Source organism: Phaseolus vulgaris, chromosome 6, assembly GCF_000499845.2.
Source record: "Phaseolus vulgaris cultivar G19833 chromosome 6, P. vulgaris v2.0, whole genome shotgun sequence".
NCBI classification, from domain to species: domain Eukaryota; kingdom Viridiplantae; phylum Streptophyta; class Magnoliopsida; order Fabales; family Fabaceae; genus Phaseolus; species Phaseolus vulgaris.
Window position 1 is genome coordinate 3,832,972 of NC_023754.2, and position 22,969 is coordinate 3,855,940.

The following is a 22,969-nucleotide window of genomic DNA, read 5'->3' on the forward strand; positions in this document are numbered from 1 at the left end:
ACCCCAGTGCCACGTAGGTCGCCACAGACAATCACTTAGCATCTTCACTAAAACAAGTTACAGCTCGAGCCTGAAAGGCTTGTGTACAGTCCAGACCTTAGACATCAGCTAAAGAAGAGGTCGACATCAGACGTCGACATCGGACCTCGATAGTCCGAAAGTAATAATAGGCCACGCAAGTTGGGCCCCACAAACAGTATAAGTTAACATGAGTTAACACCCAGATACCAAAAAGACTTAAATCACAAGAGGATCATGCAGGGGTGTGTATAGTACATTCGGGTACGACACAAGCAAGTGTTCCCTGGAGGCGCTAAGGCCCGTAAGGGTTAGGGTTTCCACGGAAAGACTACATGCATGACACGTGAATAATTAGGCACCCATAGAACAGATGTCGCTGCAACGCTGATACATGAGTTGGTACCCTAGCGGCCATACTGTTAGAAAGATTGCACTCCAAAATAGGCAAGTCTTGTATCGCGGTTGCGTTAAGCTTGTGCAATGCGTCACAAGATGCCTCACCAGTGAACCCTAATTCCACTTAAGGAAAGATCGTTGAGGGATAGGGAGTTGACCTAATTACAGTCTATATAAAGGGTGGTAAGAATCCTAGAAAAGGTACGCCGTTTCTAAGACTGAAACTGCTTTACATACTTATTGTTTCTTAGCCCAGTACTGACTTGATCGTCGGAGTGCAATAAACAGGTAGGGCCCCCTCTGTTTCAACGGAGCCACTCTCAGCTACCCAAGGAGAGAGTGGAAACCACCAGGAGATAGGAGGAGTCACCATCTACCCAATGACGGCTGAGTCAACCGGCAAGAACATTAATGTTATTGCTAATTTTCATTGTTTGCATATAGGTTTTCAATTTTGTTCACTAGAATCACTATTGGATTCGTTGGGAGACGACTTGGGGTCATCTGACCACTTTTATACTATCACCTCTCTAGCATTAGACAAGTTTACGCTAGAATCATCATAATTTGACAGCAAAACGACAACTATCAAATGGCAATTCTAGAATTTTAGAAATTTATTGGATTCAAAACATGTTCAAAATCATTAGCTGCATGAAGCAATTCACTCCAAAAAAAAATGGATGTTTTTATAGTCCTTGTTTTTGGTGTATATGTAAATTTATGACAAGAAAACTTTTGAAGTTACTTGGTAGAACTAAATTGTGTTTGGATTATTAAAAGAAAAAAAAGGTTGAGACATAGCTCACTATGGAAATCGAAACTAGTATATCATAACTACTTGGTAGAAAACAAAAATGTAAATCTAAGTTTAATGTACACATATTAAGAAATATTTAATGGAAGCAAAACATTAAGTATCAGTTAGCATGACTTATTTATCAAGTGAAATTATTGCTAATATAACTATTGCACTTTGACTAGTTTATGAATGTATTTTGCTATGCCATATGAAATACATATTACAATTACAACCAATAAACACATAATATATACACACACTACTTTCAGATTTTGAGAAAAGAAACAAAATGCATAACCTACACTGTATAATACGTTGACAAAAAAATTAAAGACTTCATGCATACAACTTCTGAAGATCATCTTTGAACTTGGCTTTCAACTGTTCTCTCTTTATCTTGAGAGCATTAGTAACTAATCCAGATTCTGGTGTCCATGGATCCGGAAGCAACTTGATCTTTGCAGGAATTTCAGACTTCACCAGCTTTGTAGCTTTTGCAACCTGACATGAATAAAGGTGTAGCAAACAAACCATTAATCTTGTAACATACCATGCTTATTAACTTATAATTATAAATAAAACTATATTGTTTGGAAAATCGAAATATAATTTCTACATGTCAAGCTTCACTTCAACTGGAAATAATGTCAAGTTAAAACAATGATAGGTGTTAAAGTGTTAGCAATGTAGGAGAATAAATCAAAGTAAATGTAGAATGAATTGTAATTGGATAAAGAAGAGATAAAATGAAGAACAAAAGTTGTGTATATTTTATTAATTCATTGCTGTTAAAAAAAAATCATAAGAGAATGCTCCACAATCACAAAATGAACTCATAAAAAAAAATGAATCCCAAAAATTGCTTAGATAGACACATAAGGTCATACTCCTCATTGGGTAGAAAGTAATCATACTTGTTCTATAAAAGAATAATCATTACAAAAGTTAGCTTTCACTTAATAGGTAGAGCATTGGTGAAAGAAAAATTAAAAGCAAAAGAGCAAGCCATGCGTCTGAAGACGCAATCTATTTTCATTAAATGAACAACAGATGATGAAGAAGTATATGCATCATCTAATGAGGAAAAACTCATCAGGCAGAATGTTCCATAGAGGAAACCTTCATCATGAACAAATATTCTCAAATTCTAGCACTCTTTCCTAAAAGGCTTCTTCAGTACTCCAAGTTCTGATCTTAGCAATTTGAACTTGCCTTTTGGGAGTGTCTGTGTCATAATATCAGGTAGTTGATCTTTAGAACTACCTTGGTCTCATCAAACTTATATAATCCATCTCCCTTGGTCTCATCATCTTCTAGGCACTGCTTTTCATTTGCCACTAATGGAGAAGCAACAAATTTACAATTCTTCATGTGAAACTTCTTTAAGATCTCCTTGGCATGCTTCTTTTGGTAGATGAAGATTACATGATTGTGGTATTTCCATCCCAAGAAAATAGTTTATTAGACAAGGTTTGTCAATTCAAATTCCTGTTCCATGTTTGTTTTAAATTGGCTTATATTTTCAAACTCACTCCTAACAACCAACAGATCATCAACGTAGAGGCAAATATTACCTGATCATAATCTCGTTTGACGTAGCCTTGTTCCAGAAGGTATTCATAAAATTTTTTTGTACCATATTCTTGGGGGACTGTTTTAGACCGTAGAGAGCTTTATGAAGATTGTAAACTTTTTCCTCATTGGTCATAATCGTTCAACTATATTTTTCCTACTAAAAAAGGCTGAACCTAAAAAAAGGAAAATTTCCCAATTCGTCGGTTATCGACAACCTTAGTATTAAAATAATTTTTTGCATAATTAGGAGATAAGTACATGATTAATGCATTTTTTTTTTCTATTTATTAGGACAGATTTGATATCTTTTGGTGATTTAATTTTATTTGTATAGCTTTAATTACCTATTATTTATTTATTTAATTAGGTTGTAAATAGTCTATAAATTTAGACTGTAACCACATTTGTAAATACATTCATCAATATATTCAATCTTCTTCTTTCAACTTGGTATTAGAGCTCCTGATTTTGGAAGACTTTGCTTCTACATTTCTTTTAGGCATCCTTCATTGTTGCAACCTGTTTTTTGCTTTTGCATTTTTTTCCGGGAAGTTGAAACCTTTTTTCCATTGACCATCCTTGCACCACTGACCGTCGCCCACCGTTGTTGATCGTTGCCAAATATTTAAAGGAGAACACTACAAATACATCACTTGCTTTACAAGCACACGGGGATGAATGGAAGAAAACATGATGTTCCATTTTGATTGATGGTTGGACTGATAAGAAAGGAAGGAGAATAATAAACTTCTTGGGGAATAGCCGAAAGGGAACCGAGTATCTAAAGTCCATAAATGCACCTGTTATATCTAAAACAGGTACGAAAGTTTCTAAAATGATGGATAACATTAGAGGTGGGAGAAGAAAATGTCATTCAAGTTACGACCGATAATGCAGAAAACTACAAAGTTATTGGTCAAATGTTGATGACAATGAGGAAAAGGCTATTTTGGACACCATGTGTTGCACATTGTATTAACTTAATTTTGAGGGCTTATGAGAAGAAGATCCCAATCAATGTTGTAAAAATCGGGATCTAAATCGTAAGATCGTACGATCTTGTGATTTTTTAGAAGAAAACATGCAGGATTGCATGGTGGATCATAAACTGAACGAATCGAAGCGATCCAGCGAGTCAGTGGCCGGATCAGAGGATTGTTGAGTCTCTCTGATCCGTGACTCAGTCCATTAAAAAAAAACTAAAAACGAGGCCCATGAGGCCAAAAAGTGTTGCACAAAAATACTCATCAGAAACCCTAAAAAATCCCTAATATCAAACTCGCAACTTCACAACTTGTGCCTCTCCGCTGCTTGCCCCTCTTGCTGCATCACTGCTCCTTCTTTTGTTGTCCTAGCTCCTCCCGTTGTAATCACAACTCCCCACAATCTCCCCTCTCTTTTATTTCATATGTTGTTGTTTGTGTTTGCGGATGGAAAGGTTGAGATTTTATATTTGTTGTTGCACACTATTGTTTATCAATTTCTAGATAATTTTTTATTGCATTTGGTGATAATTATAATGGCAAGTGGAAGAACTGATCCTGCATGGATGGGAAAGCAAGGAACCTAAAATGTAAATGTTGTGAGAAAGTATTGACAGGAGGGATTTACATATTAAAGCACCATTTAGCAGGGACTTCAAAGGATGTGAGAGCATGTATATTAGTGCCGGAAGAGGTTAAAAAATTAATGTTGGATACAATTGCTACTCTTCAGCAAAAATTGTTAAAGAAATCAATGTCTAGAGAAGACAATAGTGTGAGTAATTCAGAAAATGCTAGAAAAGGACCAAGTGAATAAGAGATAGGGGACTCATCAAATATTTTCAAGAGAGGGGGAACTCAAACTACTATTAATTCCATTTTCATGAAGAATGACATACAAGATGCATGTTAAGAAATTGCTCTGTTTTTCTACAATAATGTTATTCCTTTTAATGTAGCAAACAATGAAAAATTTAAGAGGATGCTTGAATTAGTTACAGAACATGGTGTTAGATTTAAGCCACCATAATATCAAGAAATAAGAGTGAAATATTTGAAGTAACAGGTTGAGAAGTCAAATCTGATTCTGGAAGAACATAAACTGTTTTGGAAAAACACTAAATGAACAATAATGACATATGGATGGATCGATAGGAAAAGGAGGATTATACTTAATTTTCTGGTAAATTGTCCAACAGGAACTATCTTTTTGAAGTCTATTGATGCATATGACATATGCAAGACAACTGAAAAAATCTTCAAAATGGTGGATGATATTGTTGAAAAGGTTGGGGAAGAAAATGTCATCCAAGTTGTAAAAGATAATGCAACAAATTATAAGGAAGCTCGGGAATTGTTAATGCAAAAGAGGAAAAAGTTGTATTGGACCCTTGTCAGCCCATTGGTAAGAAAATTACAACCTACATTTACTCAATAATTGATCTTATCTCCTTGTTACACAAATATAGTAAAGGAAAATATTTTATAAGACCAACAATATTCATTTTTCCACCTCTTATCTGACTTTAGGATGCTTGAATAAGAATAAAGGATCACTTATTAGGATATTCACATCCTCGGAGTGACAATCCAATCAATTTGTAAAAAGTAAAGATGGAGGGTTGGTGGAAAATTTGATATTGGACAAGGAATTTTGGAAAAACATTTCAAATTACTTGAGGGGTGTTCTTCCCCTGATTAAAGTGTTGTGCATGGTTGATTCAAACGAGAAACCAACCATGAGATTTATTTATGAAGAGATGGATATTGCAAAAGAGAAGATACAAAGTCTCTTTAATGGAGTTAGTAAAAGGTAATTTTCCTTTCACTTATATTTACTTCTAAATAGAAATATAGACTTGTTTTGGAGATTAATTTATTTATTTTTATCTTATTTAGCTACACTCCCCTTTGGGAAGATGGGACAACCAATTGCATATGTCATTGCATGTTACAAGCTATTATCTTAATACCATGTTACATTATCAACCTAAGTTTAAAGTTGATTATGAGGTGAAACGTGGAACGTATGACTTTTTGGAGAGGTTGGTGGGAGACATTATTGATGTTCAAATTGAGAGTTTCAAGAGCAAGTTTGGATTTTTTGGTAGTTAAATAGTTGTGGTCCAGAACTACAAAGATTAGCAATTAGAGTATTGAGTTTGACTTGTAGTTCATTTGGTTGTGAGCGTAACTAGAGTGTTTTTGAAAGGGTGAGAATTTAAATTATTGAAATTGATTTTATAATTATTTTTTAGATGATAATATGATGTGTTATCTAATTTTATAATTATTTAGGTCCACACTAAGAAAAGAAATTGTTTACACCAAATGACCAAGAATGATGTGGTGTTTGTGATGACTAATTCAAGATTGATGAAGAAGAAAGATGTTAGAAAAACAAAAGACTATAATATTGATGATTTTGCTTCTGATGATGAATGGACTTTGGAGGAAAATGAAACATTAGATGGTTTAGATGAAGACATATTAGTTGAAGTTGGATAAGATGATGTTAGTAAAGGTGGTGGTGTTAATGCATCCATGTATGATTTGGAGGTTCCTCCAATTACTGATAATGATAAAGGACATGGTGGAGCTGATATTAATGAAAATGAAGATCATTTGGAGGAGGAAGATGATTATCATATGATTAATATGAATGATTTTCTTGGATAATATATTTGTACAAAACATTTATGAATTTATTGGTTAATTATTTTATGCATGACCATTCTATAAATTATGAATCTATTTTTAATTATGTTATGTATAGTAATAACTCGAGCAGTAACTCTTCTGAGTTGAGTTATGATCCTCGAGTTACGAGTTGAATATCCCAACTTGTTTAAATGGTGCATTGCCTCTAATTGATGTACTTCGATTGGTCGATTTAAATCAAAAGCCAACCATGGGGTTCATTAATGAAGCACTGGACCAAGCTAAGGAGAAGATACAAAAAGCTTTCAATGTTGTCAAAAAAAAGGTATTTTAGTTAGCTAAATGTTTATTATTTTTTTGTTAAGATGGTGATTTTGAAATTGAAAACAAAAAACTAGCTTAATGTAATATATTTTGGTTAGTTATTTGCCTTTGTGGAACATCATTGATGAAAGGTGAGACAAGCAACTTCATAGGCCTTTGCATGCTACAAGCTATTTTCTTAACCCTCAAATGCATTATCGTCCCAGATTTAAACCAGATTTGGAAGTGAAACAGGGTCTAATGGAATGTATAACTAGGATAGTGGAGGATGAGGATGAAAAACTCTTATTGATGTTCAAAATGATGATTCCGAAAAATGAGCAAAATATTTTGGTTGTCCCTTGGCTACTAGGTCGAATAATTTAAGACTCCAACAGATTGGTAGCATTCTTATGGTGATGAGTACCTTAACTCCAAAATTTTGTCATTCATGTATTGAGCTTGACATGTAGCTCCTCAAGATGTGAGTGTAATTGGATTTCCTTTGAGATGGTAAGTCAATGTTAAAATATATCTCTAAAATAAGTCCACTACATGATTATCATATTTTTCTTTGCATTTGTTTTGTTTAGGCCCACACAAAGAGAAGAAATAGCAATGAATGATGTTGTTTTTGTTATGGCTAATTCAAAATTAGCTAAGAAGAAGAAAACAAGAAAACCAACTCAAAATAATATTGATCTGAGTGGACTGTGGAAGATGAGCATAAGCATAATGAAACATTGGATTTGGATGAAAACTTGGTTCTAGTGAAAGTTAAGGAGGATGAAACTTTGCATAGTCATGATTTACACATGACTTATTTGAATGGTGGAGGAGATGGAAATGATGGAGTTGAAGGTCTCTATGCAGATTATGAATTTAATTTACAAGAAAATTTGGTTTAAATATATTACTATTTTATTATTGTTTGGTAACTAGAAAGGGGTTACTCTTATGTAACTTGGATGTGGTGTTTACACCTGATTATGTACTCATTTATATATATATATATATATATATATATATATATATATATTATGAGGTTCAATTATGAATTTTGAGTGAAATATAATGATAGTGTATGTGTATACATTTTCATAAAATCTGTAGGATCTTATGATCCGTGTTACGATCTCCCGATTTTCGATTCATATTTCTCTTTCCGATCTTGAGTGAGATCTCAATTTTGACTACCATGCTCTTAGTTGCATCATGCAGACAAAACTTAACTTTCCCAAAACCAGTTATCTTACATGATCTCTTACCAAACCCTTTTTCAAGTTCTATAAATTTTTGGAACCACAGACCGTTAGGTGTCATGTGAAACGAACATCCGGAGTCCAAGATCCATTTGCAATCATCAGTACTACTCAACACCATGAGAACATCTGATGATCCATAACCTCTTCCACTAGAGCTACCTCACCAAATGTAAATAGTCCATCAGACGGTCTACCAGACCTAGAAAGTTTATTAGGGTTCTAACCTTATTTTGCCTCTAAGGACAATACCTCCTTGTGCAACCTTCCTTCTTTCAGTGATACCATTTGTAGACGTTTACTACATTTTTATCACGAGTCTTGGACTTTGACCTCCATCTAACTCCTCCTTCGTTATCTCTGGTAGACGATCTCCCCCTTGGTACAATGTCATCCCTAATATTGGACGTCTTAAAGTAAAATTTCTCGTTCAATTCTTTTGAGTTTAGAGCTACCTAAACTTCCGAGAGAGAGAGTATCTTCCATACAACAAGGTCCCCTTGAAATGATAATGCGTCTTAAGTAGGGAACACAACAATAACAACACTTGATCCCCATCATCAATATGAAAATCAATATTCTCAAAATCAAGAATCAATTTATCAAATTTGTCTAGTTGTTCGTTGACTGTCTTTTTACTACTAATTTTATATGAGTACAACGCTTGCTTCAAGACTTCCGGTATGATTTTTATTTTATTTTTTGCAGTATGAGCGAGATGAAACTTTTACCCTTGTTTTCATGGTCTTCAAGCTTGTTATCTTTCCCGTCACTAAAAGTTTTTTCCATTAATAGGCTTGCCTTTGTCTATGATATTGAACCAAGTGGTGTTCAAGCTTTGAAGAATCCAAACCCTTTGAAGGATGTTGATGCCTTGGTTGTGCTTGATGTTGCTATGCTGGTTTAGTCTAGTTCTGGGGTAGTTTGAGTGTTGTAATCCACCCCTTGATTGAATCTAAAGCATAGGCATTCTCAATCTTTGTGAAAGTAAAATGTTTTCAAACTAAGTTAAAACAACCGATTGTTTTGTCGAAACAACCGATTGTTTATACTTAGATGTTTTGAGAAAAGATTGAAAACTGTTTTTCAAATGGTTGAACTGTTAAAACCAAAACAACCGATTGTTTGTTTTGGGACCATAACAGAAAAACTGTTTTATCTTTGACTGAGCTTTAAATGACTTAACTGCTTACGCTTCAGTCATTAAATGCTTTGACCAATCTTTTAATGCAATTTAAGAGTTTGTTAAGATTTGATAACAAACTACATCTTTGAATATATTCAGAAAAACAGATTTGAGAAACAATCTTTTACAAGTTTTTGCTAAGAGTTTTTGAGTTTTTCAAAGAGCTGAGATTGCTGAAAGTTTGTGATTGATCAAAGTTTGTGGAATAGGATTCTGCTTGTATTAATTTCAGATTATCTTCTGTAACAAGTGTAATCCTTGTACTCTGTGAAACAAGTTTTTGTTTCTGTGTTTGCTGAGATTGGTTGTGTGTTCTTGAGGGGATCAAGATCAGCAATCTTAGTGTTGGTGTGTTGGCCAAGAAGAGTGTGTGCCTTGAGGTGTTCAAGGTCTCTTTCTTGGTTGTGGTGTAAGTGATCAAGTTGTGATTGCTTAGTGGATTTACTCAGGGTTTCAGGGTTTCTGAGAAGACTGGATGTAGCTCTGGATTTGGAGTGAACCAGTATAAACATTTGTGTGCAATCTCTCTATCCCTAACTCTTTAAATTCAGTTTTGATATTGGTTAACTGGTATAAACAACCGATTGTTTCGGTAAAACAACTTATTGTTTTTACTAGTGTTGTGACTTTTTCTTTATGTTTTGAAAAACTGATTTCTTAATCAAGGTTTTCTTCAAGTAATTTCATTCAAAGCTTAAAAGTTTGCAAAAACCCTCTTTAAACAATTCACCACCCCCCCCCCTCTAGTTTAAAGCCATATTTTCTAACAATTGGCATCAAGAGCTTGGTTCTTGAAAGTTCTTCAAGTTTATCCAAAAATCTTTTTTTCATGGCTGGAAAACTATCTTTTGAGGAAGGTGCTTCAATCTACAAACCACCTTTATTCTGTGGATTGAATTACAAATTTTGGGAAGCAAGAATGAAAATCTTTATCGAATCTATTGATCAAGGAATTTGGGATTCAATTGAGAATGGTCCTTACATTCCAAAGTTTAAAAAGAATGGTTCTTTCATTGCAAAACCTTGGTCTCAATGGACCACTGATGAATGTAAGATGGCCAAGCTTGATTGTACTGCTCAAAACATAATAGCTTCTGCACTAGATACTATGAGTTTTTCAGGATATCAAAATGCAAAACTGCTAAGGATATGTGGGACACACTCAAGGCTACTCATGGACACAATGAACCAAAGGAGGCAATGACAAAGAGTCAAGCAAGAAGGAAAAGAAGGCAAAATAAGAAAAGCCTCAACCTTTGCTTCATGGCCAGAAGGGAGGATGACTCAAGTAGTGTAAGTTCATCAAACTCCTCAAACTCTGAAAATTATGGTCAATTGCTTCAAGCCTTTCAAGAAACACATGAAGAAGCCAACCGATTGACTCTCTTAAACAATCGGTTAAAAGAAAAGAACAGCTGGCTTGAAAACAGAGTAAAGACACTGGAAGAGGAATTAGAAAATTCAAAAACAGATTTTGAAAATATGGAAATCATTTACAAAAACTCCTCATGCAAGTGTGATACTCTAGTTTGTGAAAATTGCAAAAATCTTGAAACGAAGGTCCACTATCTTGTTAAAACAGTGGATAAGTTTTCTAAAGGCCAATCCAACTTTGAGAGTGTTCTAGCATCTCAAAACTGTGTTTTTGGAAAAGCTGGATTGGGTTTTAATCCACAAAACAAACAAGATAGATTTTCAAAATCATTTTCGAAAATGCCAGAAAAACAATCGATTAGACCATAGAAACAACCGATTGTTACATGTTTCTATTGCATGAAAAGAGGCCATTCTGTGAGGTTCTGTAAAATCAGAAAATATGTTGTTCCTAAAGGTCTTATGAAGTGGATTCCTAAAGGTAATAAAGCTTTAATTGATGAGTATAAACCAAATGGACCCACATTCATAAGGGGACCAAATCTTTGTATTGAAAATCTTTTTTGTAGGAAATCTTGGAGGAGAGCAAGCAACTATGGTACTTGGATAGTGGATGCTCCAAGCACATGACAGGGGACAAATCAAAGTTCATGAGTATCTCCTTTAAGCAAGAGGGTCATGTCACCTATGGAGACAACAACAAAGGAAGGATTCTTGGGAAAGGATCCATAGGAGACAAAAAGACATCTTGGTAATCCATGATGTGCTTTATGTAGAAGGCATAATCTGTTGAGCATTATCCAACTATGTGACAAGGGATATCAAGTGATGTTCAAGTCAAACACATGTGAAATCTGTCTACCCAACACCAAAGAGGTAATGTTGGTAGGTAAGAGAGTTAATCATGTGTATCTTCTAGATATCTCTTCACCGTGTTCAATTGGATGTCTTCTATCCAAGCAAGATGAATCTTGGCTTTGGCATAGAAGAATTGCTCATATTCACATGAATCACTTGAACAAGCTAATTTCAAAGGATCTTGTGATTGGACTGCCAAAACTCAAGTTTGAGAGGGATCACATTTGTGCAGCATGCCAAAAAGGAAAACAAGTGAAAAGTTCTTTCAAAATTAAAAATGTTGTTTCATCTTTGAAACCTCTTGAACTTCTTCACATGGATCTCTTTGGACCCTCAAGAACTATGAGTTCTTAGTGGAAATTATTATGCTCTTGTTATTGTTGATGACTATTCTAGGTACACTTGGACTCTTTTCTTGGAATCAAAGAGCGATGCCTTTTCTGCATTCAAAAAGCTAGCAAGAAGGTTGCAAAATACAAAGAATAGCAACATAGGTTCTATTAGAAGTGATCATGGAGGAGAATTTTAGAATGAGAAGTTCAGCAAATTCTGTTAGAAGTTGGGAATTCTGCACAACTTCTCTGCTCCAAGAACACCACAGCAGAATGGAGTGGTAGAGAGGAAGAACAAGTCTCTTGAAGAGCTAGCAAGGACAATGCTTAGTGAATCATCACTCCCTAAATACTTTTGGGCAGATGCAGTGAGCACCTCATGTTATGTGATGAATAGGGTGCTTATAAGGCCTATTTTGAAGAAAACTCCATTTGAACTCTTCAATGGAAGGAAGCCTAACATCAGTCATCTCAAAGTCTTTGGCTGTAGTTGTTTCGTTCTCAACAATGGAAAGGAAAACTTGGGAAAGTTTGATGAGAAAGCGGACCTTGGTATCTTCATAGGGTATTCACTCACAAGTCATGCATATAGAGTCTACAACAAGAGGTTGATGACTGTAGAAGAATCAGTTCACGTTGTCTTTGATGAGGTAGATCGGAGAATCAATCAAATCCCAAAGACCAGTGCTGAAGAAGATGAACAGAGCATCAGTTTGGAGAAGCTGGAAATCTATGCAGAAAAACAACCGCTTGATTCGCAGAAACAACCGATTGATTCGCAGAAACAACCGATTGATTCGCAGAAACAACCGATTGAAATTCTGCAACAGAGTGAGCTGCCCAAGGAGTGGAGGATTCCTAGAGATCTGTCAGTGGATAACATCATAGGGCAGATAAAGGAAGGTGTCTCCACACGTAGCTCCATCTCAAACTTCTGCAGGCACACAGCTTTTGTCTCTCAAATTGAACCAAAGTCAATTGAGGAAGCTCTCAAGGATGAGAAGTGGGTTGAAGCTATGCATGAAGAGTTGAATCAGTTTGCAAGAAATGAGGTATGGTTTCTTGTCCCTAAAACTAATTAAATGAATATTATTGGTTCGAAATGGGTTTTCAGGAACAAGCTAGATGAGGATGGTGTGATCATAAGGAACAAAGCAAGGCTAGTTGCCAAAGGCTACAATCAAGAAGAGGGCATAGATTATGGTGAAACCTTTGCTCATGTTGCTAGATTGGAGGCTGTAAGGCTGCTGTTGGCTTTTGCGTGTATGAGTGGTTTCAAACTCTTCCAAATGGATGTCAAGAGTGCCTTCTTGAATGGCTACATCAATGAGGAAGTCTATGTAGATCAACCACCGGGCTTTGAAGATCATAAGTATCCCAACCATGTCTTCAAGTTGAAGAAAGCCTTGTATGGACTGAAGCAAGCTCCAAGACAGTGGTATGAGAGGCTTAGCAACTTCCTGCTATCTCATGGATATGAAAGAGGAATGGTAGACAAGACTCTCTTCATCAAGAAGTCAAATGCAGAAATAATTTTTGTGCAAATCTATGTTGATGATATCATCTTTGGTGCTACACAAGACATCTTGTGTGAAGAATTTGTGGCTGCAATGAAAGGTGAGTTTGAAATGTCTATGATGGAAGAACTGTCTTTCTTTCTTGGATTGCAGGTTAAGCAAACAAAGGATGGGATCTTCTTAAGTCAATCAAAGTATTGCAAGGAGATTCTCAAGAAATTTGAAATGGAGAGTTGCAAAGAAGCAAGCACTCCAATGCCATCAAGTTGTTACATGGATGCGGATGCTGCTGGAAAGGGTGTAGATCAAACAAAATACAGAGGATTGATTGGATCTTTGCTTTATCTAACAGCTAGTAGGTCGGACATCATGTTTGCGGTGTGTCTATGTGCAAGATATCAAGCAAATCCTAAAGAGTCACACTTCAAAGCTGCAAAAAGAATTCTGAAATATCTCAAAGGAACATCATTTGTTGGATTATGGTATCCTTCTCACTCTCCAATTCATTTAATTGGTTATTCAGATTCTGACTTTGCAGGTTGCAAGCTAGATAGAAAGAGCACAAGTGGCACTTGCCACCTTCTTGACTCAAGCCTAATCTCATGGCATAGCAAGAAGCAAGCATGTGTTGCTCTCTCTACTGCTGAGGCTGAATACATTGCTGCTGGAAGCTGTTGTGCACAGATTCTGTGGCTCAAACAACAACTTGCAGACTTTGGATTACAAATCGGCAAGGTTCCTTTGATGTGTGATAACACAAGTGCCATCAATCTTACCAAAAATCAGATTCAACACTCAATGACCAAACATATTGAGATAAGGCATCATTTCATCAGGGATCATGTAAACAATGGGAATTGTGAAGTGAAGTTTGTGGAGACCAAACTGCAGTTAGCTGACATCTTTACCAAAAGAGAGGTTTTTCTTCTTAAGAAATGAGTTAGGTATCCTTGATCTTAATAATCTCTCCTAAATCTGTTTTTGATACATGCTAAAGTCTATTTGTGAAGACATAGGGGGAGAATTAATTGGTTCTTGTATATCTTTATCTGATACTGTATAATCTGTTAAAATCTCTGATATAAAAGTGTTTTTTGTTGCTGCTAATAAAAACAACCGATTTTTTCGTGTCAACAACCGATTGTTTATCATGTTTTATGCTTTGAATATGTAAAAATCTAACATGCTGTTGTAAGAAGCATTGGATAGTATAAATGTTATGTTTGCAGGTACTGCTTCAGATTCAATCAGATCAAACACAAGCACCAGGGATTTGTCTTCATCAAATAGGGGGAGATTGTTGAACCAAGTGGTGTTCAAGCTTTGAAGAATCCAAACCCTTTGAAGGATGTTGAAGCCTTGGTTGTGCTTGTTGTTGTTGTGTTGGTTTAGTCTAGTTCTGGGGTAGTTTGAGTGTTGTAATCCACCCCTTGATTGAATCTAAAGCATAGGCATTCTCAATCTTTGTGAAAGTAAAATGTTTTCAAACTAAGTTAAAACAACCGATTGTTTTGTCGAAACAACCGATTGTTTATACTTAGATGTTTTGAGAAAAGATTGAAAACTGTTTTTCAAATGGTTGAACTGTTAAAACCAAAACAACCGATTGTTTGTTTTGGGACCATAACAGAAAAACTGTTTTATCTTTGACTGAGCTTTAAATGATTTAACTGCTTACGCTCCAGTTATTAAATGCTTTGACCAATCTTTTAATGCAATTTAAGAGTTTGTTAAGATTTGATAACAAACTACATCTTTGAATATATTCAGAAAAAAAGATTTGAGAAACAATCTTTTACAAGTTCTTGCTAAGAGTTTTTGAGTTTTTCAAAGAGCTGAGATTGCTGAAAGTTTGTGATTGATCAAAGTTTGTGGAATAGGATTCTGCTTGTATTGATTTCATATTATCTTCTGTAACAAGTGTAATCCTTGTACTCTGTGAAACAAGCTTTTGTTTTTGTGTTTGCTGAGATTGGCTGTGTGTTCTTGAGGGGATCAAGATCAACAATCTTAGTGTTGGTGTGTTGGCCAAGAAGAGTGTGTGTCTTGAGGTGTTCAAGGTCACTTTCTTGGTTGTGATGTAAGTGATCAAGTTGTGACTGCTTAGTGGATTTCCTCAGGATTTCTGAGAAGACTGGATGTAGCTCTGGATTTGGAGTGAACTAGTATAAACATCTGTGTGCAATCTCTCTATCCCTAACTCTTTAAATTCAGTTTTGATATTAGTTAACTAGTATAAACAACCGATTGTTTCGGTAAAACAACCGATTGTTTTTACAAGTGTTGTGACTTTTGCTTTATGTTTTGAAAAACTGATTTCTTAATCAAAGTTTTCTTGAAGTAATTTCATTCAAAGCTTAAAAGTTTGCAAAAACCCTCTTTAAACAATTCACCCCCCCCAGTTTAAAGCCATATTTTCTAACATATGCTACTAGAGTACCTTACGTATATACTTTCCTCCATTTTGAGAGATTGTCTATTTTCAGTGTTTTGCGGAGTATTCACTACCTCAGCCATTGTTATCTTGGAAAAATCCTAGCTATTTTAGAGAGGAGATTTTTTACTCAAACCTTAGGAAGGCAAACTAAGATTTTTTTTCATTACATGTTGATCACGTAGTTGTTCACCAAACAAAACCTTATACGTGTGACCAACAGTATGTAAATTAACTTCTTAACAAAAAATTTATCCTTCGTTCTAACATCTTCAAACTCTCTTTTCAAATTTAGAATCTATATATCTCACCAACTTTGAGCTCTCAATTAAGTCTTGATCTTTGCAACCCATAGATGAAAGTTCTCACATAAAAAGGGAAGGTAAAGATAATTGTTGGAGATCTCACATCAATTAGAGATATAATCAAATTAGTGGGTGCAAACCTCACTTTACAAATCAATTTTGTAAAAGGATTAAAGTCCATTTTTTAATATGGTATCAAAGTCTATATTAGCAAGTTTGATAAGCCTATTGTGCCACCTATTATTGTGTCACTATTGGATTACTCATAAATATCTAGTTTAACACTCAAAATGTTCAGTCTTCGGAGTGAGAGGTTGTATTAGAGATCCCACATTAATTAGAGATATAGTCAAATTATAGTATATAAGTGGATGCAAACCTCACTTTACAAGCTGGTTTTGTAAGTTTGAGTTAGGTTTAAAGTCCAGATTTTAAGAGTAAAATGTTGGAGACCATTTTTGTTTTGCAGTTTTTTTGTGTGTGATATTTATTAGGCTTCATATATTATTAGAAGATAATAATCTACAGCCACAAAATGAACTCACATAAAAAATGAACCCTTAGAGTATATAGGCAAATAAGGCCGAACTACTCATCATACTTTTTCATAAAAAGACAATCATTGCAAAAATTAGCTTCCTCTCAAGAGATAGCTTATTGGTGAAAGAAAAACAGAGAACAAAGAGTAAACTGTTTTTTCAGGACGTTGTCAGATGCTACCTATTTTCATTAAATGAGCAACAAATGATGAAGAAGTGGATGCATTGCATGATGAGGAAGAAGCCATCAAATAAAAAGCCCGACATGTGAAAGTTTCATCAGAATGAATAAATATTATCAAATTTGAACAATAGGTAAACTGAAAGAACAAAAACCCCAAGGGGAATTCCCTAACATAAATGTGAGGAAATATAGATATTATAGATTAGTTGAGGATTTCATATCTTTTGTTTTTAGGTGGAGGCTCATGAATAATATGATAAAATCGGTGGAAATGTATAATATGATAAAATCACCAATTTTCATTCTGGTAATTGAAAATCTATGAGTTATATCTTGGTTATGTGCTAGCAAGCAAGGAAGGAAGTGTGCAGAAATTAGCTAACCTTAGAAAGAGATTGTAGGACCTGGGTGACAGTTTCATGTTTGTTACACATATCAGGAAAATCTTTGTACTCAATACCAGCTTGTTGGGCCCACCTCTCCAGGGACTCATAAGAAGCAACAACTAGAGCCACACAGTAATTGTAAAAGGGGTCTGCATAAACCATTATATTATCCACATAATCACATGATGATAGTGCTGCCTCAACCTGTAATTAAGAAAAAAAAAGGAAAGAACAATTAATGTACAACAAGTTGAAAATTTGACTAAAAGTTCTGAAGGCCTAACCTTTCCAAGAGAGACATATTCTCCATGCTGAAGTTTGACAATATCCTTCTTCCTATCTATGATCTCAAGACACCCATCAGAATGGAATTGTCCAATATCGCCAGTATAAAACCAACGCATACCATTCTCATCAACCTGTACTAAGTTAAAAAAATATCAGCAAAGGTAGATTTTGGAGCATTTGAATGAAAATTAAAAAGGAAAGATTAATAGGCATATAATATCACTGAATGTTAGAAAATTACTACCTTGAACACTTCATCAGTTTTTTCTTGATTCTTAAAATAACCAGCAGTCACACTGAACCCCCCAACTACAATCTCTCCCCGTGGCATTGGTTGGTCTGATGTCAGATACCCTCCCTCTTCCCATGAAACAAGCTATACAACCACATTAAAGAAGTCAAGCTCCTCCCATTTAAGGTTCATAAGTGGTACTAACTGCAACTTATATTGTGCACTGAGTTTAATTATGCACAAACATGAGATTGTAATTTGTAATACTTCATGAGTGCTACATAAATGAATGCAATTTTTGTGATTATGTAGGGTTTAGAAGAACACCACATTGATTTTTCATTGGAATATATGAATTACCTTAATGTAGGAACAAGGAAGAGGTGGACCAACACGCCCCACCTTGTGGTCATACCATTCTGAGAATGCAGCCCCTGCAAATGTTTCTGTCAGGCCATATGCTTGCCCAATAGTAGCCCTGTTGACAAGAAAATATATAAAGACAGAATGTTGTCAGAATTCAATCGAGAATAGGAGAAGAAAATGACTGAGAAAAGTATGATTTTATTAACTGATTTATAATCTGTTACATTACATCACAGAACTTATATCTATGCTTAGGTAAATAATATTCCTAAGAGTTGAGTCTTGAACCAAGATCAATAATGCCCTGCAATCTATATAGCCTGTCTTATCAGTTAGATAAGGCTTTTGCTATTGTTGTTGTATCTTACACAGTTACACTTACTATCAGATTGAAAATCACATTGAAATCAAACTATGCAAAGCAGATAACTTCTTCCAACACCTAGATCCATGAAAAGTTAGTTCTAATAGTATGCAGTATAAAGATGGGACAGGAATCCTTACCCCATGCAGATATTGATAAAGTGTTGTGATTCTTTAGATAAAGGGGCTCCCCCACAAAGCATATAACGGAGTTGTCCTCCAAGTGCTGCACGGATTTTCTTAAAGACAATGGTTTCCCACACCAACTTCTCCAATCCCCAAGCTCCAAGCCAGCTTCCTCTTACAGCACTCAGTCGGCACTGGTATGCAAAATGAAAAAGATTCTTCACAAGCCCCCCTTTATCCTCAACCTAAGTAAATTATACAAAAGTGAAAGGAAGAGAATAACTATTTAGTTGCCTATATATTGAAATTATTATATTTTCCATATAGATGTATATAAAAAATGTATAATATATATGGTAAAAATAAGATATTAGTTTGATGTAATTGTTGATAGATAGACCTAACATATGGAGTAATAAATTATGTGGAACATATTTTTTCAATCTAATTGTATTTAGACGATAGGCATGAATGAATATTTTTTCAATCTAATTGTATTTAGACGATAGGCATGAATGAATATATAAAAGTATCCTTTCCACAATATTTGACACGTATAAAGCAATTAACAGCAAGGGAAAGTGACAGAAAAAATGCAAGTTTTTACAATTTGTAAAAAACTATTCATCCAACTAATCCCCCTCTAACTAAATTGTCTCCCTTTAATTCTTTCAAGAAAGAACCCTCTCATATCATCCTAAACATTATTGAACTAAAAGAGTCAATGTTTAGGAGAAACAATTAGAAAAGAGTTCACTATAAATTAATGTATCGAGAACTTTGCTTCTATAGCATAATATGATCCATGTAGCAGGCCTTATCAAGTGGGATAAAGTTGTGCGTTGTTCCCTCTACCTTGTTCAGATCTCTCACAAAAAAAAACCACAATTGTTCTAAAATTATATCAAAACTAAAATGAAATGAGATACTGTGAAACCTAATAAATAGATTCGTTAATCTAGCCGCTATCTCTCGTGGGTTTGTTTGTAAAATTTCATTTGGTGTTGCTAAACCATGTATTCAAATGGTTGGATACCAAAATCAAAACTCAGCCTACAATGAATGCTGTGCTCTTCCTCTTTGCTGATGTATGCTGCTAAACAAGAGTAGCCACGGCATCTGACCATAAACCATCCATGAGCTAAGATTGAGTTAAGTAGTTAACGAATTGGTGAAGTACTATACTATTTTTAGAGTTAGGAAGCAAGCATGCCATTTTCTTTCGAATTTACTTTATACATAAAATGTTAGTTTGATAGTTTGATTCACACCTTTTTTACAACTCCATCTCGAATACGATCGATAATAGCAGGTACAGCTGCCAAAAGGGTGGGCTTTAACACATTGGCATCTCCCCTGGTTCCTTTCTTGATTTTACTGGATGAGTCAGTCAAAGTCAGAATAGAGCTGTAACCGATGGCACAACCTGCAGTTAGCATAACAGACTGGCCAACCACAGTAAGTTAGAGTCTTCTTAAGAGATAATATCATCAACTACTTTTACAGTTAGATAGAAGAACACTAAGAGGAAATTACCTCTGCTGCCATTTCAAAAACATGAGCAAGGGGCAAGTATGCCATGTACACATCCTTGCTACCTAAATTTGGAATCACTGTCATAACAGCTGTTGTTGTGGCTACCATGTTCCCATGAGTAATCATAACACCCTGTCAAATCAGAGGAAACCAGGGAACTGAGAATTATTCCAGACAGGAAAATTTTCATTGCATTTATTCAATATCTTAGTATGGTCACCCAAAGTCATTGTTGACAATAAAGTCATACCAACACAAAAGTGCTCATGTTTCTGAACAAAGCACTTTGCAAACATGCATCAATCAAGAATGTGAATAAGAGTTTGTACACACAGAAAGGGACACCTGTTATGTTACAATAGTTGAAGAAGAAACAAACCTTTGGCAGACCTGTACTTCCACTTGTGTACATGATAACCGCAATAGCATTTTTGGAAGGCAAGTTTGATTCAACAGGATTTTCTTTACCAAGTTTCTCAACTTCACTGAAAGATGCAACTGTGCAGTTGCTCAAACTTCCTGAGAAACCATCTTCATCACTGCTATCATCTTCAAAGTAAATTACATTTTTGATAGAGACTAGTCTTGATCTTATTGCGTCCAACTTCCTCAACAACTTGGACTCGCATATCAGAGTAGACACTTCAGTCTGTTCACATCCCAAAGCATAAAGTGAGAAAATGTCTACCACTTTCAGTTTCTATAATCATTCACCATTTTGGATTTCCCTCCTCATCAAATCCAACTATTTTCATCTCGTTATACAGTCTCTAAAATAACTTCTTACCTCGTTTAGCGAATGGACCAAGGCATCTTCACCAAGTGTAGCATAAATAGTAACAACTGTTAGATTCTGCCTGAAGCAACCCTGAAGTTTAGCAAGATTTTCATCACAATGTGTGAATGCACAAGAGTTAAAGCAAATGGAAATGGAATGCTTGAATGAATGAAGGAAATTTACCTGAAGGGCAATGAGCCACTCAGCCCTTGTGTCAGAGAAAATGGCAACACGGCTATCAACACTGTGCCCTAACTTGATAATTCCAGATGCAAAATTGCACACACAAGCAAACACCTCTTTATAAGTTTTCCATTCATAGTCTCCCAAGTGAACCTTCTCAAACCTTCTGCCATCACTGGATGAAACAAACTCCTTTTGCAGTAATTTTCTTGTTCCAAGAAATGGATTGTGGTTGTATTTTTCACAGGATTGCTCAAACAGATGAGCCATGGTTGGGGCTCCTTCCCAAGGAACTTCAACCAACTCCTTTTTTCGAGCATTACGCACTGCATAACCTTCCTCACCACCAACTTCTACAGCAGCACCTCCATGGTCGTTCCTCACAACCATGCCACTCATACTGTTCAGGCATTTTAACCAAGAGGAACTACTATTTTGATCAACCATTTCCCTTTGTTTGGCAAGATATTCCTCAAAGTTTATTCAGATGGAGAAATGGAGCACAACACAATCTTGATTTCCTGATTCAAATGGTGCAAGAAAGCATGCAACACAACTTTTGTTCAATGATATCACAATTAGACAACAAAATACACGATCAGTTGAATAATGTAATCAAAATGAAACACAAGAATCTCAATTGATCAAGCAATTGAATGTGATTATCCTATGAGTTTCAACTACAAACAAAAGGGACTGAATTCTTATTTTTAATAATACTTTTTTTTCACAATTGAATTCTTATTTTTAATAATATTTTTTTTTGGGATTAGAACATAATTGTTGTTATTTGAAACGTTAATTGTTGTTATTTGAGACGTTGGATTGCAACACGAAAACTTTATATAAAAAAATGATTTCAATTGAAAATCGGAAAGTGTTCCCTTTCCAACTGCCATAATCAATACTTGTATGAATGTTCTTGAGACCAAGTAAACCTTTGACCTGGACATATTCAAAGCAAGACTTGAGGTGGGAAACAAAAAAAACTTGCATCAAAACCCTGCAAGAAAAGAAAAACTCAAGAAATAAACTAGTCAATCATACAGAAAAATCAACTATTCAATTCAACCATTCAAATTCCAGAAAGTCAACTTTTCAATCATACAAAACTTCAGACAAATGAACTATTCAACCATTCAAAATTCCAGAAAATCAACTATTCAATCACACAAAATTCAGAGAAATGAACTACTCCACCATATAATACCCAATGAAGTATACTGTATTAGCCAAATTTGGAATCAAAATTCATTATGTTGGAAGAATTGGTTAGTTGCATCCAGCAGAACTCATGGTGTCTTTTAATCCTACTTGTAACCTATGAAGTTCGGACATACCTCTTAAATGGTGTGTTCACACGAACATCGATACTAGTAGGACACTTGTAAGATATGTATCAGTCTTATTCAAAAAAAATATTTGTTTGATTTCTGAAAATTTTAGTATGGTTCTATCACAATTTTAGAAAAAGAGAATGAATTAATTTTCTAAAAACTCAAATTTATTGTATAAAATTTTAATATGATTATAAAAATAAGGAATAAATCTTTTTGAATCAGTCATGAGAAGCAAACAGAAACATACTAGTACACATAAATCTTTATTGTTAATTTTATAATTCATAGTTATATAAATTATATAATATATAGATTGTGTCCCCGTAGTCTACATGTTAGGAGATTATACGATTATACATATTTGTATATTCGTATTCGTATCGTATTAGTGTTTCTGTTCGTATCTATGCTACATAGATAAAACCAACTTTTAGTTTTACTTTCACAAGTAATAAAAACTTTACTTAACTTAAAAATTACAATAAATTATTTTTTTTCAACTTTAATTGAGTTCAACTCAGAGTAAATTCCTACGTGGAATTTAAACACACATTTAAGGAAAACGTTTTTATTTTAAAAAATAATGTTGAGTTATTTAGGCATTAGTAATTAAACGTATTTATCTCTTTATTTGTTTTT

The 22,969-nt window shown here is 34.8% G+C and overlaps 1 protein-coding gene across 1 annotated transcript; it reads right to left on the reverse strand.

The window, feature by feature from the left end:
* Window positions 1-1,351: 1,351 nt before the first annotated feature.
* LOC137830955 (long chain acyl-CoA synthetase 8-like) lies at window positions 1,352-22,302 on the reverse strand. The gene is made up of 11 exons (XM_068638387.1): window positions 20,991-22,302; window positions 20,817-20,897; window positions 20,409-20,678; window positions 20,030-20,161; window positions 19,765-19,938; window positions 18,509-18,738; window positions 17,999-18,116; window positions 17,651-17,782; window positions 17,403-17,537; window positions 17,116-17,322; window positions 1,352-1,720 (listed from the first exon to the last, which is right to left on the reverse strand). Exons 1-11 carry the CDS (start codon window positions 21,435-21,437, stop codon window positions 1,556-1,558), a joined length of 2,091 nt encoding a protein of 696 aa, XP_068494488.1. The 5' UTR covers window positions 21,438-22,302; the 3' UTR covers window positions 1,352-1,555.
* Between the last annotated feature and the right edge of the window lie 667 nt (window positions 22,303-22,969).